At 33.7% G+C, this 19,241-nt stretch overlaps 1 protein-coding gene across 1 annotated transcript; it reads left to right on the top strand.

Annotated features, from left to right (window-relative positions):
* The first annotated feature begins 1,885 nt into the window (after positions 1-1,885).
* Positions 1,886-3,653, top strand: LOC132645626 (probable carboxylesterase 8). Its single transcript, XM_060362718.1, has 2 exons — positions 1,886-2,491; positions 3,019-3,653. Exons 1-2 carry the CDS (start codon positions 1,945-1,947, stop codon positions 3,489-3,491), a joined length of 1,020 nt encoding a protein of 339 aa, XP_060218701.1. The 5' UTR covers positions 1,886-1,944; the 3' UTR covers positions 3,492-3,653.
* Positions 3,654-19,241: the final 15,588 nt, after the last annotated feature.

Genomic DNA, 19,241 nt, shown 5'->3' on the forward strand with positions numbered 1-19,241 from the left:
TTTTAGGTGATGATTTATTAAAATATTTTAACGGCAAAAGTTAAGATGGATTGCGAATAAAACGTAACTGTAAATAATGTTTTATAAATATTTCGTTACAAAAAGTTACGACTCTGTAATACTGTTACTTGCTTTGCGACAAAGTACATGTACTGGGTCCAAGATAATTTCCATTTCCTTCACACTTTTTTCTGTACGAAGTTTTTACTTTTTCCTCCTCTTTCTCTCTCTTTTATCTTTTTCTAAAAAATTACCCCAAAAACCAAATATGTGCAATGAAATTTTTATGCAGAAATTAGTTAAGTTCCACAAAACTTCCTTGCTCGTTTTTCCTTTTCCTATCCAATACTTTTCGACCCAAAAATTTTAAAACAGAGAAAAGATTCTTTCCAAAAAATATGCAAAGACATGTTTGTTTATCATAAAATAGTTATAATGCAATTTTGAATGTCATATTTGATTGCACAAGTATAATAAATTACACAGAGATAGATATTTCAAAAAATCAAAATAAAAATTAATAATAAATTTAAATACTTTAGTGTGACATAAATATGTGTATATAAAGTTAAATAGACTTTTTTTCCAGTTAAAAAGTAAATAAGCATTAACGAGCGACAATTATACTTATATATATATATATATATATATATATATATATATATATATATATATATATTTATTTATTTATTTATTTTTGTGTGTGTGTGTGTGTGAAGTTTAAAATTATTTATTAATAGGTCATTTAAATACATGTTTGTTTAAATATATATCAAATAATAATATATTTGTAGCTCATATCATAAAGAAGAATCTGTAACTTCCAAATAAATAGTTTTGTAACCTGCATTAATTAACAAAAGTTTCAATTACGAATTTGATTTTTTACCAAACTTAAGTGAATACATATGAAATTCATGCTTTTTTTTTTTTAAATGACACATAGATTTTATAATAAATATTTATACTAATGAGCAGAAAACAAAGCTAGTAAAATATAAAAGTATTCCTTATAAAACAAAATTCTAATAGCAAAAATGTAATAGCACACATAAGCTAAAAACGGGAAAATAAAGAAACAAGAGGTAAAAAGAGAGAATTGCAAAGTTATCCAGGGAAAAGCAAACACATTTGGAGGCTGGAATAAAAAGCCATAACAAAAAAGCTCAAATTAGTTACTTTAATTAAATTCCACAACATGAAGAAAATTAAAATTCGTTATTTTACATATGTTTATTGATTTGAGTAATCTTCAATCTAATCTTTTACCTCAGAAAATGGTGTAGAAATTAGAATTTATATTTTATTTAGTATAGGAAAAAGTAAAAACTGAAGTACACAAAAAAGTGTGAATGGAAATTATTTTGGACCCACTACCTGTACTCTGTCAGTCACAGAGCAAGTACTTGAATCAGAGAGTCGTAACTCCCAATAATGGAATACTTATAAAATTACTCACAATTACGTTTTATACTCCGACAATCTTCACTGTTGCCGTTAAAATATTTTAATAAATTATCACCTAAAACGTTACTCACACCTACGTTTAATCTATTTCTGAAACTTTTTATAACATTGTGTTATTCTTGTTAACTGCTTTAGAAAACGTATTATTTTGGTAAAAAATTCCGTGACTCGTATCGATTTTTTTAATCCAAAACTCTATCTCTTCTTTTAGATGAGTAACTATTGTCTCTTGTTTGTGCTTACATGCATGTTCTTTTTTAACATTACCATCTCTTATATTTCCAATCATTTACTTCCCTTTTAATGTATTCAATTAATTCTATCACTCTAGTTGGAAAATTTAGTTAGCTAGTGGACACTGGAGAAATAAATTCATACACCTAACTCAACTACTCATCTTAATTACCCCTTCACTTTTCCTTTATAACTGAAAGAAAGAAAAACAACAACCACTCAGTTCTTATCTTATATACTACCATGGCAGAGCAAAAGAACATAGCAGAAACCACCATGGAAGATGCTTACGAGTTCCTCAATATTACTCAAAATCCAGATGGCTCACTTACTAGATCAACCCCAATTCCTAATGTACCTTCAACACCAGAAAATAATCCAAATTCACCACAACAACTAATTTCACTCTCCAAAGACATACCTCTTAACCCCACCACCAACACCTTCATACGTCTTTATCGGCCTGTTTCTCCACCACCTAACGCTAAATTACCGTTGATCATATACTTCCATGGTGGTGGCTTTGTACTGTTTAGCGCGACTTCTATTATTTTTCATGAATCTTGTAATGCCATGGCAGCTCAGTTTCCTGCATTAATTGCTTCTGTTGAGTATCGGCTCGCCCCCGAACACCGCCTTCCTGCAGCCTATGACGATGCCATGGATGCCATCAAATGGGCTAAAGATCAAGCTATTAATGGTGGTGATCCGTGGTTGAAAGAATTTGCTGATTTCTCTAAAGTTTTCTTGATGGGTAGTAGTGCAGGAGGAAATATTGTGTACAATGCAGGTATGAGTGTCAAATGATCTGGCTAAATTTGAGCAGATCAAGATAAGTTGAGTGAGCGAGTAAAACTGTTTGGACTAAAATGGTCAGACAATAGATCATAACTCAATCTGTCTGACTGATATTAACAAGTTTCAATTTACTTGTTTGTTTTCTTATAATCTCTTTAATTACCTAATAAAATTTTATATTATGATTATATATAATATATTAAATAAAAAAAATATCTTTTAAGATTTCATTATTCCCTTCGTCTTCAATTTCAGTGTCTTAGTTTAACTGAGCATATAGTTTAAGATTTTTTTTTTTTTTTGAATCTAGTGGTTCTATTAAAGATGTGTTTAATGTATTAAAATGTCGTTTGAATCACTTGTCGGACACTTTTTTGGAACATATTAAAAAGAAAAGTAAGACATTTAAATTAGAATGGAGGAAGCAATACATATCAGCTCATATCTGGACGGTCAAAATGACCGGATCATTGAATGAATCATGTTTTTATTGACTAATTTTGTCAACCCTAAATGCAGGTCTACGTGCGCTCGATCTCGATCTCGATCCGATCAAGATCGTAGGGCTGATAATTAATCAAGCCTACTTTGGTGGGGTCGAGAGAACGGAATCTGAGCTCAAGTTTGTTAATGACATGATTGTGCCTTTGCATGCGAATGATCTGATGTGGTCGCTCGCATTGCCTAACGGTGCGGATCGCGACCACGAGTATTGTAATCCGTCGATTAGTGAGACGGGGTTGAAAGAGAAGATCAGACGGTTGCCAAGGTGTTTGATCAGAGGGTATGCAAGGGACCCACTGGTTGATAGGCAGAAGAGATTTGCTAAGATGGTTGAGTCACATGGTGTGCACGTGACCTCTCAATTTCTTGAAACTGGACATCATGGTGAGGAGATATTTAATCCAAAAGTGCTCGAGATTTTGTATGATGATATAAAGGATTTTGTCAAATCTACTTGTGATGGTAATATGGGCAAATCAGCCATGTGATGAAGTACTGTGACAAGTTAAAATTTGTTTAAAGTTAGTAATGTTTTTCACTTCTTTATGGAGTAGTATAATTTTTACTAATTAAAGATGAGTTTGTTTAAATAACTTTTCACCAGTGGTGTTGAGATATTATTTATTGCAAAACATGTTTTCTGGGTCGTAGATTTACTTCTGCTACTATGTCTAATAAAAACAAATGTGTTTGTTATTTTTCGAGATTAACAACTAGCTCAAATTTGAACTAGATCCAATTTCGGGTCGTGATGCAATTGGAAATAATTAATCATGGTTGGATAGAGATTTGCATGTGAATAGCTTTCGTCAAGTTGCAAGTTTCATCAGGCTTCATGTTCAATTGCATTCTTTGTTTCTAAGAAGCAATTATCCTTTCATGGTAAAAGTCAGAAAATGTGCTGGCTTCATATTTGTTACAAATGCACGGTTGGAGGCAAATCCAAACTCTTACAAAAACAACATCTCAATCCCAAACAAGTTAGGATCGTCTATATAAATATTTACTACTTCATTTAAGTTCAGCTCATGCCATCATCATTTAAAATATAAAAGTGAAAAACCATTTAAAATTTATAATAGTATTAATCAGTGTTTTAAAAGGCGGGGGCGTAAGGCGGGACGTTTTACATACGCCTCGACGAGGCGTAAGCCTCGAGGCACTGGCGTAAGCCCCATGGGTATTTAATTTTTAGTATTTCTTAAAATAATATAATTACAATAAATATTTTTAAATAGGTCAAATTACATAAAAAAATAAAAGAAAACTGTAAATAATGATATATATATATATATATATATATATATATATATAATGTTGGAATTTGACATAAGAGTATTATGTTATTCTTTTGTTTTTTTTTTTTTTTTTTTTTGGATTTTCAAGTTAGGTTATATTTACGATTTTAATTAATTTGCTTTAGTTTTATTGACTTGTTATTTCACATTGCATGCTGATTTTTTTTCACTTACAGTTGATATATATTTTTTGTCAAACATTTGAATAATGTTATGCAATTATATTTATAAATATTAATTTTTTTGTCAAACATCCAATCCATGGTGTTCTCACAAAAATTCTACTTTTATTTTTTATAATTAATTAAAATAAAAATATTATTAATTTTAAAAAATATATCAATTATTTTTACAATATTAGTTACAAATATATGATTATTAATTAATATATTTTCAAGAAACAATGTATTGTTAAATACCTAATATCATTTATAAAGGCACATATTTTTCAAATATTATTTTTAAATTTGTTTATAATTAAATTTTATTTTTAAATTAAATTAATTGTGTAATTATATCAACCAAACAGTGCGATTGTAATTACACTGTAATTACGTTATGACAAACAATCAGGTCATTGTAATTACTCGGTTGTGTAATTACTACCCTAGACACCAATTCCTATAATGGTGGCTTCCCAAACAGACCCTTAATGTTATGTTACCCAACTAGTACGAAATTTGCCAAACTTTAATTTATACAACAAAGTTGGGAAGGTGATTGAAATTTATTAATTAGGCTGGCAGTTAAGATTAAAAAATAAAGTAGACTAGATTGTCTGTGAGCGTTTAATGAGGGAGAAAGGCCCTAGATTAATTTTAAGTTTTATCCATTTTTAACAAAATTTTACATGTTTTAATTTGATCGAGCTCATTCACACGTTAGACATCTTGGGGAGATTGCTAGTTGAAGGTAGTAGGTATCTCATGAAATTAATTGTGGTGCGCGCAACATGATCCGAATGTTAACGTTCACGAGAAAAGTGATTCACCATAAGTAAAACATGTATGTACACTTAGGGGTGGGCATGGTACGGTATTTGAAACTTCGGTATGGTAATTTCGGTTTTCGGTTTCTAAAAATACTATACCATTACCGTACCAAATTAATTTCGTATGATTCGGTATTTTAAAGTTCGGTTTTGGTATTTTACGGTATAGTAAATCGGTACCATGGTTTGTCCGACTTCGACTTACATATACTCATATCGTGGAGAATTATGACTTCTCCTACTTAAGAAACGTCTCAATTATTATGTACTAAACACCTTACACATGTAAAATTATTCAAAAGAAAGTACAAGCAATCCCCTTCGTAAATCAATTACACAAAAAAGACATTTAAATCAAAATAGAGTAGTCAAAGTTCTAACGTTTAAACAATTAGTTTTCTAATAATACTAGTTTATATATTTGTTAGTATTATAATACTAAGATATATGACTTGTATATGTAATTATATACTTCGGTATGATATTCGGTATTTTCTTTATAAATATCGAATACCGTACCGAATACTAAACTTTTTTAAAATGCATACCAAATACCATAATACCAAAACTGCAGTATAAAAAATTTCGGTTTCGGTATGGTAATCGGTATCTACCATACCATGCCCACCCCTATGTACACTAATGTGATCTTGTTAATTGTACAAAATAATCTTACACATTGTTGACACCCAATTTTGTCACGCATCTCCTCCGAAATACCTATTTATACTTCTGGTATTTCGAGAAATTAAAAAATATGCATTTAAGTTTTACTATAATTATTAGTCTTTTATTAACGCCCACGTTTTATTTATTCTTCTGCAGTTTATTATTATCATTATTATTATTATTATTGTTATTATTATTATTATTATTCTTAAATTATCATTTTTATTATTAATTGTCATTAATTATTATTTCTTGTTATTTCCATTATCATTATCATTATTATTATTAATTACTAATCATTATTATCAGCGTTATTTGTTATCAATTATTAATCATCATTATCATCGTTATATTTATTATTAATTATTATCATTGTTTTATCAACAATTGTTATTTATCATTATTAATTATTATCATTGTTTTATCAATAACTGTTATTTATTATTATTATTATCATCATTATTATTTCTTATTATTATTATCATTATTATTTTATTATTACCACTGTTACTGTTATTATTATTAATTTATTATCATTTTTTGTTATTATCAATAATTGTCATTTTTTTTAATTATTAATCACTACCATATTTATTATTATTATTATTATTAATTATTATCATTATCCTTACTGTTATTTGTTATTAATTATCAATATTTGTTATTTACTATTATTATTTTTTTTATCACCATTATCATCAGCATTATCATTATTACCATTATCATTATTGTTATCATTATTAGCAGTATTACTACCACTATTTATTTGCTGCTATTATTTAGTATTATTGAAACTTGCATTTCTCAACGTTCTACCAACTGGCGCATACACATCGCATTTATTTCGCACATTTTAATGATAGCGTTTGTTATTTAATATTATTGCACGGTCATTGCAACATCATATAATTTTATTATCCGGATCTTTTATTTCCGTATTAGGTGATATTCTGGCACCCTTAGTACATCGTTAATCAAAATGGGTCTTTTATTCAAATTTAGAGGCCAAACTATTTCTTGCACTTAGTCCGTATATTGACTTACCGGACCTCAAATCAAAGTCCGATTAATTCCTAATATTTTTGGACTAGACCATATTTTTTATCTCAATTTTTAGATCAGTCCATATTTAGTTTACCAATCCATTCTTTTAAATACCCAGTCTAAAATTTGACCCGGTCCACAAATGGACCGGGTCCAATTCATTTTTTTCAGCAAAATGAGGAAGGGTTTCCCCTTCATCTCCTCATTCTTTCCGCCTCTTTCTCTTCTTTTCCTCTTTCCCTTTCCCTCTTTCCCTCATCGCCGCCGCTCCTTCTCTTTCTCCTCTCCACTCCACTCTCTTTTCTCCCTCCTCCGTGACCAAACCCTGGCCGCCTCACCCACTATTCCCTGTTCCCCGCTTGTTCCCCACACTTGTTCCCTCGTTCCCTCTCTCTCCCGCTCCTCCTTCCCCCTTTCCTCGGCACAAAAAGAAAACAAAAAAAACCTATAAGAAGAGAAAACAGAGGAAGAGAATGGGGGAGATCAAAAAAATCAGACGGGATTTTGGGGAAGAGACGAACAGATCGAAAAAAGATCTGGAACCCCAAAAAATTCCCCTATAGCTTACAAGTTTTAATCGCCTCGAGTTTCCCAGGAGAGAAGCAATTTTACTCAGCGTTCTTGAAGAAAACGATTACTGAGCATTTTTAGAGGATCCAGAAATCCATAGCATCTGTTACAATTTTCATTTTTTTTTATTACCATTCTCAACCCTAAGACCGTTTAAACATTCATTTTGTCTTGGGGGACTTTAGCCACGACAGAAATCTTCGAACTCTTTTTTGGGTGAGTTTCTAATCTGTTCCTAACGAGAGTAGATTCGAGACCCCGACGCTTCGTTCACTGCTCACAAAAAAGGTAGACCCTGATACATTTATTGCTCTTAATCTTTAGTTTCTGCTTTAGTTAAAATTCTGGCTCATTTCCGTCTTCGTTGTAGTAGCTAAATAATTTCTCGGTTTTCCTGTTATTTGCTTGATGTTTGAGTGCTGTTAGGATAGGGTGTTAATCGCCAAATAGTGAATTTTGAAAGACGTCACTGTGATTTGGGTGTTTAGATTAAGTTTCCAGGATTTAGAACCCATTTAGAGTCGAATATACATAGGATATATTATCGGGTTATCAAGATAATATGAAGATATACCTTCGACATACATTTGATATACACACCATGGTGTGTATATCTTAGGTATATTACGCATATGATTAGAACAGGCCAGTACCGTCTCTCTTTTACTCTATTTATTCAAATGATATACCCTGTCGGGAATATAATCTTCTTAGATTTAAGTACGATAAAATGATCATACAACATGTCGATATTGGTTGTTGAATTCTGTTTGGTCCTAAATCCGAATTCTGTATTGAGTTTCATTAACAAGTCATGTATTAAACCTTGTTCCATTTCAGTTGGTCAGGTTGTAGTTTAGTGACTTAGCAGGATTGTGCATATTTTGATTAGTTTGGATTAGGCACATTCATGTTTTAATTAGTTTAACTTCGGTTTTAGTAACGTCCATACGTTCACATCTTAGTTTAGTTTTTCCAGTCTAATAGTTAACAGTCCTACATGTTTATGTCTTAATTTGGTTTGCCTTAATTTCAGTTTATAAGTGCTTACATGTTCACACATGTCTGTCAGTTCAGTCAGTTCGATTGTGTGTGTTTCGTGGTTAGTCAATCTAGTCTTAGTGAGTATCTTGATAGTATTCGTATATGTTTTATGTTTAAATAATGGCAGTTTAATGGTCGATAACACAGTTGCTGCTAATACGATTTTCAAATCTGTTTCAAAACCTTCTTAATAACATTTTCCCCTTTATTCTATGCTTGATATATTGCCCCTCGTGTTTGATCTAAAATTGCTTAAAATGGGAGCTTCAGCCTATTTATAAGCTACTGCTTCCATAGTATCTTCAATCTGTCGTTGGGATCTGAAATCTGTGAATTCTGTTTTTTTTTTTAAATGATTGTTTTAACATTTTATTCCATGCTTAATCTGAGCTTCACTTCATATATCCGAATCCTTGTGTGTCGGTTTGTTTTAATTAATTTAAATCATCCCCAGAATTCATATAAGTAGATCCGGCTTGATCGTATATGAGTAATAGATGTTATAGTTGAAAGATCCCGAAATCTTATATTGATCCTATTCTGTCATCTTCAGTTTTGTCCTGCTTCTGTTTGGTGTCTTAAATGATTGGCTTCATATTCTGCTTCGGTTAGATTTCAGTTCAGATCGCTTGATTGAATTTTTTGAGTATCTAGCTTTAATTGGACTGTAGAATGTTTTTGGTTTGGGTGGTGCTTCCCTTTCCCTAATTTTGAGGCCAATCTTCCCAAAGCAGGCAGTAGATATAATCAGAATTAGTAAACACCATAGCTGTAGACCTTGGATTGTAGTAATGTTCATTTTTTTTAAGCCACTCGAGACAAGGCTGAGATAACGCTTTTTAAACACATGGCTTTCGTTAAAGTCCTGATGAGTATCGGTTAAGAGATACTAGCTTTTCAGTTTTATGGGCATTGTGCTTGGGTACTGGCCAACATGAGAGTAACGCATAAATGATAGATTCATCAAAGTTTAATGAATTCATAAGATTACTCATGCATTTGCAATTTCCCATAGAGCCTGTTTCTTAGTTTATTTGATGTGGAAATTCGATTAATTGTTCACGTTTTTTTAAAGTCCTCATTCGTGTATATGGATTTCCTTGAATTTATGAGTTGTAAATTGAACGATAGTGTTACTTTACTTTGTTTACTTATTTTATAAAAGAATTATATCGTTACTCTAATCTTTTATTATTTTCTTTGTTTCGCATGTACAACCGGAGCCGAAGTATGAAGTTTGCATATCTGTGCCCAATCTTGCTTGAGCTGAAAATCACGAAAAATCTCAATCTCTCGTGAAAGTCAAAAGTGGCTTTTTCACCTCTTTATACACCATCTCTGTCATCTCATTTTCATTCTTCTGACATTTTGTTTATATGTTTGGTGTGACTAACATTTTATATTATTTTATTTTTCTGACTTAGATGAACGTTAGCAACTTAGTGAAGTTTAATAATGGGTAGTTAATTCCACAAATTCATACTCATTTCTAGTTATGTTCTAAACTATTTATGGTATTTATAATATTTATTTGAGGAATTGACATTCAAAACGGCATGACTATATATTTTGAGTCAAAGGAATCATTCTTTACTTTATTATCTTAAAAATTTCAAAACGTCACTAATATGTAAATATTAATCCAAGTATACTTTATAAACATTATTTTTAAGATTTATTCAACTATGTACACTTTTAGTCGAATATAATTAAATAAAGTTAATAAAAAAGAAAATTCATGTCCTTTGTATCAAATTTATAAAGCTAGATTTTATCGGCATTGTTATATTAACACAATTTTATCTAAAGTTTTAACTTCGCTAAACTTACTGCCTATATGAAAATCATTACCTTTTCAAGTTCGCTTTCAATAATACTTAAAATATTTTCTAATACAAATCGTTATATTTTACAGGTCTTATTTTTAATAACATTACTACATTTTCCTTTAAAATTTTAGCAATATTTATGAGCTATTTTCCAAACATTCAAAATATTATGTTTACACTTAGCCTACCTAACCGTAAGTCCGGTTGGTTAACCATTGTTAATGGGTCTTAAAGGATGCCTAATACCTTCCCTTTAGACTAATTGAACCCTTACCTAGAATCTTAAGTTTCGCAGACCTTAAACACAGTTAACTTTAAACCTAATAACTTTAATAAACTTTAGGTGTCCTAATTCACCATAAATAATTAGGTGGCGACTCCTTAACAAAACCAACAAAAAACAGGAATCTCCAATACGTCATACTTCTACTTTAATCCCGGGTTAAAAAGGGGTGTGACACACATCTTTACATAAAACTTAATTACTTAATTGGAGTATATTTTTCAAGAATTTAAGGTATATATACTAAAACTATAAATATATTTTTCACTATAGTCTATAGTAGCTCCATTTCGTGGGATTTCATTGAGTATGTTGATGTTGTTGTTGTATAGTCTATAGGTATAATTTAACATAATATGAGATATTAAGTATACTACTGTTTTGGGTTAATCCGCCATTATAGATTACTGTTGACTATTTTTAAATACATGTACATTCCCAATCGGCTCAAGAAAATATAAGTTGATTTCAATCAAATTCTGATTTTTCCTAACTTCATCATTTCACTCTCTTCCAAAATTAATATTTTTCTCATTGAATATTCTGAATTCCTACAAAGGTAATTAAGACTTTTAAGAGTTCTCGATATATATATATATATATTTGAATGCATATCAGAAGATCTTTCAATGATTACATTCGTTGTGTTTTGAGAGTAAAACGTCATTTTACTATTTGCACTTCAACGAAAATTTACTCAAAAGACAGCACTTTTTATAGTGTAGCTTGAACTGATTATTTCTATCAAGAACTATGTCTTCTTTTAGTGTTGTTGAGTAGTTTGTTATAAAATGGGAAAGTGGTGAATCCCACATCGATTAACCATTTCTTGGTCCTTAAGTCCTTGTCCACTTTTCACATTTATTTAAGAATATTATCCTATATTTGATAGTACAAAACTATATATATTAATATTTGATAGCACAAAACTGAATTAAAAAAAATAATTATTTTATTTTATTTCTATAACACAAAATCAGTTTATTTGAATTTAAATTTTGGATTTAAATTCAAAATAAAAGGACACATATGTTTGTGAAATAAAGTGACTTTTCGGAAGAAGACTGACTTTTGCCCTATAAATTAATGAGAGTTCCCTGTGACGTACAATCAGAAAAATCTGCAAGTGTCATATTTGTGGCTTCTAACATAATATTCGCTATTATCTTGTATGTGATCATACACTCGGCTTTTACCCAGCGTTACCGTCTCTAATGTTTCCAACCATTGTACCTTTAAATGTTTTCAATTAATTCGATCACTCTAGATGAAAATTTAGTTAGGGGAGAAAAGAATACATGTACACCTAACTCAACTATTCATCTTAATTACCCCTTCACTTTTCCCTTATAACTAAAGAAAGAAAAAAACCATCTCAGTTCTTATAGCAGAAACCACCATGCAAGATGCTTACAAGTTCCTCAACATTACTCAAAATTCAGATGCCTCTCTCACTAGAAAACCCCCAAGTCCTTATGTACCTTCAAAACAAGAAATTGATCCAAATTCACCACATCAACTAATTTCACTCTCCAAAGACATACCTCTTAACCCCACCACCAACACCTTTAGTGTGACTTCTATTATTTTTCATGAATCTTTTAATGCCATGTCAGCTCAGTTGCCTGCATTAATTGCTTTTGTTGAGTATCGGCTTGCCTCCGAACACCGCCTTCCTGCCGCCTATGACGACGCCATCGATGCCATGAATTTGCGTTTGTGATTTGTTTACAATGCATGTATGATGTCAAATGGGCAGGTTGGGGATTGGGCAGATCAAAGTGAGTCAGTCAATTATTGTCACTTGTCATTCTCCTCATCACCAATTATTGTCACTTGTCATTCTCCTCATCACTATTGTCGTCCGTGTTAGTAAATCTATGTTCAAAATCAGTAAACCAAAAACGTGAATTAATCTTGAAAAACGTAAAATGCATAAAATTAAAAATATTCGAGTCCACATCATTCACTGTGTATCCTTAAGGAATTTAATTCACTTACTGTACCCGAGGTTATAGATTACTTCCTCTCAGGATAAAACGGATATACCTGTTGATGGCGTAGCGGTACCTCAAACCCCACCAACTTCGTCGAATGCAAATTCGGCAACAAATCACACGACTCTACTATAATTTTGTTTTGAAACTAATGCAGAGAACAGTTTAAAGGAAGAAAGAATCCATATTTCTGTGTCTAAAATATGAGGCTAGTCCTCTGAATTTATAGGCAATTAAAGGGTGAGATGGAGAAGCGCAATCCAAAAGGTGTCTTTTAGGTGCACTTTCAAAAGATACATTTTCTCATTTCTCATTCACACCTTAAAATTTCAACTGTCCTCATAAGAGCATCGTCTGGACATGCGCCTTTTCATTACGTTGTGACTGGCCCTCGATGTGGACAAGAGTCCGCTCTGGGTCATCATCCCGGGAATCTTCTGTCTGTGGTACTCCGGTGAAGGCGGGCGGCACTCCCAGATTTACCCCATTTAGAGGTGGCAAGCCATCATTCGAGTTTGTAGCGTCATCCTCTAGATTTACATTCAAAGCTTTTCTTTCAACTCCTGACGCTAACATGGTATCGACTTATCTTCCCAAAGCAGGCAGTAGATATAATCAGAATTAGTAAACACCATAGCTGTAGACCTTGGATTGTAGTAATGTTCATTTTTTTTAAGCCACTCGAGACAAGGCTGAGATAACGCTTTTTAAACACATGGCTTTCGTTAAAGTCCTGATGAGTATCGGTTAAGAGATACTAGCTTTTCAGTTTTATGGGCATTGTGCTTGGGTACTGGCCAACATGAGAGTAACGCATAAATGATAGATTCATCAAAGTTTAATGAATTCATAAGATTACTCATGCATTTGCAATTTCCCATAGAGCCTGTTTCTTAGTTTATTTGATGTGGAAATTCGATTAATTGTTCACGTTTTTTTAAAGTCCTCATTCGTGTATATGGATTTCCTTGAATTTATGAGTTGTAAATTGAACGATAGTGTTACTTTACTTTGTTTACTTATTTTATAAAAGAATTATATCGTTACTCTAATCTTTTATTATTTTCTTTGTTTCGCATGTACAACCGGAGCCGAAGTATGAAGTTTGCATATCTGTGCCCAATCTTGCTTGAGCTGAAAATCACGAAAAATCTCAATCTCTCGTGAAAGTCAAAAATGGCTTTTTCACCTCTTTATACACCATCTCTGTCATCTCATTTTCATTCTTCTGACATTTTGTTTATATGTTTGGTGTGACTAACATTTTATATTATTTTATTTTTCTGACTTAGATGAACGTTAGCAACTTAGTGAAGTTTAATAATGGGTAGTTAATTCCACAAATTCATACTCATTTCTAGTTATGTTCTAAACTATTTATGGTATTTATAATATTTATTTGAGGAATTGACATTCAAAACGGCATGACTATATATTTTGAGTCAAAGGAATCATTCTTTACTTTATTATCTTAAAAATTTCAAAACGTCACTAATATGTAAATATTAATCCAAGTATACTTTATAAACATTATTTTTAAGATTTATTCAACTATGTACACTTTTAGTCGAATATAATTAAATAAAGTTAATAAAAAAGAAAATTCATGTCCTTTGTATCAAATTTATAAAGCTAGATTTTATCGGCATTGTTATATTAACACAATTTTATCTAAAGTTTTAACTTCGCTAAACTTACTGCCTATATGAAAATCATTACCTTTTCAAGTTCGCTTTCAATAATACTTAAAATATTTTCTAATACAAATCGTTATATTTTACAGGTCTTATTTTTAATAACATTACTACATTTTCCTTTAAAATTTTAGCAATATTTATGAGCTATTTTCCAAACATTCAAAATATTATGTTTACACTTAGCCTACCTAACCGTAAGTCCGGTTGGTTAACCATTGTTAATGGGTCTTAACGGATGCCTAATACCTTCCCTTTAGACTAATTGAACCCTTACCTAGAATCTTAAGTTTCGCAGACCTTAAACACAGTTAACTTTAAACCTAATAACTTTAATAAACTTTAGGTGTCCTAATTCACCATAAATAATTAGGTGGCGACTCCTTAACAAAACCAACAAAAAACAGGAATCTCCAATACGTCATACTTCTACTTTAATCCCGGGTTAAAAAGGGGTGTGACAGCTTGGCGACTCCGCTGGGGAACACTTAGGTTCTAACCATAACGGATTTATATTTAATTAGGATTTGTGTGCTAACTTTATTTGCTTAAACTATTTTCACGTGTTATAACTGTTTATCTGCTATTAATTGTTTGTTTGATATAAACTGTTTAAATGTTACTGCTTTGATAAACTGTCATTCTGTTCATATTTCCTCCACTTCTGGAAAATTCACACATATTCACACACTTAAAACGGCTTCGCGGTTCGCGCCCGTTCACTATTAAATTACCTTTTAGTTGGATCGATCTTGTGGATTTAGTCGATCAGCGGTGCAGTCGACGGCCACAGACTTTCCACTCCCAAGTTGTCCGCTTGGGGGAACTTTGTGTCATAGGAAGCCAACTCTTAGTCAGCCTAAGATAGAGCTAAACCAACACCCTTTACTAAGAACATACATTTTTGACCTAGGAGGTTTAATACCCTTGGTGTATTAAACTCATTAGACGACTTTACCCAAACGTCCAAGCGGGTTCACGACCCCGAGTGACACCAATCATACTTATGTGCATGTTTGAAGGATAATTGTGCCTAAATATTGACTATTTGCTCTAATTAATTAAACTTTAGGAAGAAGGGAATGACTAACATATTTCTATGACAGGTATGCATCGGAATATAACAAATGACGAAGATCAAGGGTATCACAAATGGAGCTAGAAGTTAGACATAGAAATTTTATTTATTTTATTTAGATTAGGAAACACTTTATGTTGTATTCATTTGACATGTAATAAATATTACATTATCTTGTACTTTATTTTGGGAAATAGAATTCGTTTAATTAATCAAAGCAACGGGATGACATATTATTGCACATTTTATCCTTTAAACAACGTTAGGCCCACCTCTGGCGCAAAGAGGTCACATGCATGTTAGGACACGTTGTTGCTTGATATGCTTGTTTGACAACTTGTTTGACTTTATTCGATGAATTATTTGCTACAGGTCTTACTCGACTTTACGTGACCATGACTTTACCTAGATATGTTAATGAGATTAACATCGTTTATACTGTATGTCTATTTTATCTTATTCCCGAACAGAGAGTTGATTCGTGTTGACGCTCGATGGCTGACCATCCTTACATCACGAGGTCAAAGACGTCATCGTTACCTGAACGTAGTTGGGCTGTCCAAGGAAATGAAATTACTATGTCTGATCCGGCCGCATCTGTTCCAACTGGTGTAGAAAACCTCGTGATCGCTAGCAATCCGCCTGAAACTTCCGAACATGGAACTGCTATTCAACGGGATGAACATATCGCCCGCCTGACTCAAGAAATTGAGAATCTACGTCGAGAACTAAATCGGGTTAGGGACTTGACCAATTTATCCATCACACTCCAAAATTCACCTCCTAAACCTAGAAATACTGCACCAGACCCACCTCGTTTCCCATCACTCGAATCCCCAGTTCCTGAGCATTTTCCTCCCCAAAACAATGCACCTACCAACAACAACTTACCTCCGATCACCCCCGCAAATCCACCAAATCTATCATCCGCCTATACTCCCCCACAAAGTCAACCACCCACTTACACTAGCTATACTCCTCCACAAAATCAACCACCCACTTACACTACCTATGCTACTCATAATCCACCACCCATCAACCCACCAAGTCAATTGCTAGTGCACACTCCCTATGTTCCTTTGCCCACCAACACTAATCCACTACCCACAACCACTCCTCTAAACCCATCAAACCAACCACCTGCGAATACCACTTATAACACAACCCCTCCAGTCCAAAACACTCCGATCGCCCAAACTTATCCAACCCAGCATATACACGGGGCACACTTTGTCACCCCTAATGCACAATGCGTTCCTCCGGTATATGCCGCAGAAACACAAACCTTTACCAATCCAATAACGGTCAGGTTCCAACCCGAAGTAGATCAATACGAAGAAATGGAAAAGGATGCAAAGGCAGGGGCAGATAACATATTGCTAAAAGAGATCCACAGTCTCAAAGAAGCAATGAGAAACCTTCAAGTTGCTAGGGGAACCAAGAGTGTAGAATACGAAGATCTCTGTGTTCAACCTGACGTCGATTTACCCGTGGGCTACAAACCGCCGAAATTTGATACATTCAATGGAACAGGCGACCCTCATACACACTTAAGGGCTTATTGTGACAAACTGGTTGGAGTAGGTAGAGACCAGAACATAAGGATGAAGCTCTTCATAAGAAGCTTATCTGGCGAAGCACTTACTTGGTATACACAACAGGACGTCCGTAAATGGCGTGGTTGGAGCGACATGGCGCAAGACTTTATGGACAGATTCAGTTTTAACACCGACATCACACCAGATAGAGTCTACATGACTAAGTTAACCAAGAAATCAGCTGAGACATTCCGCGAGTATGCATTACGCTGGAGGTCAGAAGCGGCCAGAGTTCAACCTCCGATGAATGATAGGGAAATGACTGCCACCTTCATTGAATGCCAGGCTGGCATATTTTACGAGAAAATGATAGGTATGATGGGACAAAAATTCACAGAAGTTGTCCGAATGGGAGAAGCCTTAGAAGAAGGAATCAAATCGGGAAAAATTCAGGATCTTATTGCTTTACAAGCAATAAACAAAGCTATTCAATCTGGTTCTATCAACGGGGTTAAAAGGAAGAAAGAGGATGTCACTGCAGTCATGAACATCCAAAGGCATGAGCCGAGCCAAGCCATTCCATACTTTAGCCACCCACAACAACCTTTCTATCCTTACCACTACCCTGAACCCTACCAAGCTCCACGATCTCCTTACCCTGTCTACAACACCCAAGCTAACTACTACCAACCCCGAGCACCTCCACATCAAAACCCACGTCCGTATAAACCCAACCAAGCTCCAGCTTACCAAAATCGACCACATACTATACCTAGAGCCCGTCCAAACCCTGACACCAAAAACACCCGTAATTACACTCAGATCGCTGAACCCTTGGCTCAACTATTCGAAAGAATGAAAGCAGCAGGCATAATACAACCGATTGAAGGGAAAATTCCCGAACCTATCCCAAAATGGTTTGATGGTTCCAAACACTGTGCATACCACTCTGGAGTTGTTGGGCACGCCACTGAGGATTGCTATGGGCTTAAAAACAAAATCGAAGCCCTGATTAAGGAAGGAGTAATCCAGCTCGCTGAAGCTAAGCCCAATGTGGTCAACAATCCTTTGCCTGCTCACGGAGGTGCCAAGATCTGAAGGAGTCCAGTGCGGAAGGGGTCATATCATCAACTTTTGTCGTTCCCATAAACAATCCAAAGACAAACACATGAGGATTACCGCTACGACTACTCACAACATCGAGACATCTATCAATCGAAATGCCGAACCAGGGAAGAATTGGACTTGTTCTCCGTCCCCGATTCGCCGGGAGTCTTAGTAGACTGAACATGTAGTGAACTTTTCTTTTTAAGCTTGAATCATGCTCAAAATTTTTGTTTGCTTTGCTTCATCTTTTGGAAGCTTAATCGTGAAAACTATGAATGCATTTCTGATTTTCCTTAATCATCTATTATTGTTATTTTCTACCATAATCATCAAATCTGTCAACTCTACGACCGTGACATGCAATAAACGAACAAACAAACATACATCCCGAGAGAGTAATAAAGAAAACTAGAGGACAAGACAAGATTCCACTCACAAGAATTGAAATAGCCGATAGGTGATAACATAAGCCTAAAAGCTAGCAATTCAAGAAGAAATCAAAGTACGACATTAGGTTAGACAACCTAGTTTGCAACCTTTCCTTTAGTTGCGAACTACGCTTGACCTGATTCCTCGGTGGATACGTAGGCAGCCCACATAGGGACTCGGTCATACTAGGTTAGAATTTTTCCCATTGGCATGCATACGAACTACGCTGACCTGATTCTTTTGGTGGGATACGTAGGCAGCCCACAAAGGGTTCGGTTGCTTTACAACAAAAAAAAAAAAAAAAAAACCAAAAAATATCTTATCCGTACGAACTACGTTCTGACCTGATTCCCTTGGGGGATACGTAGGCAACCCACATAGGGTTCGGTTGCGCTATAACAGAAAATCCAAAGTCCTTACACAAAGAAAACCACACAGAGCTTGATTCCCTCGGCGGGATTCATAAACTATCAACATACAAATCCGTCACACCTAGATAAAATCCAACAAACCTTTTTACCATTTATATAACAGAACTACGCTGACCTGATTCCCTTGGTGGGGTACGTAGGCAATCCACATCGGGTTCGGTCCCTTCATTAGAAGATTTTAGACCATTCTATACATTTACGAACTACGTTCTGACCTGATTCCTTGGCGGATACGT

Source organism: Lycium barbarum, chromosome 6, assembly GCF_019175385.1.
Source record: "Lycium barbarum isolate Lr01 chromosome 6, ASM1917538v2, whole genome shotgun sequence".
Lineage (NCBI taxonomy): Eukaryota > Viridiplantae > Streptophyta > Magnoliopsida > Solanales > Solanaceae > Lycium > Lycium barbarum.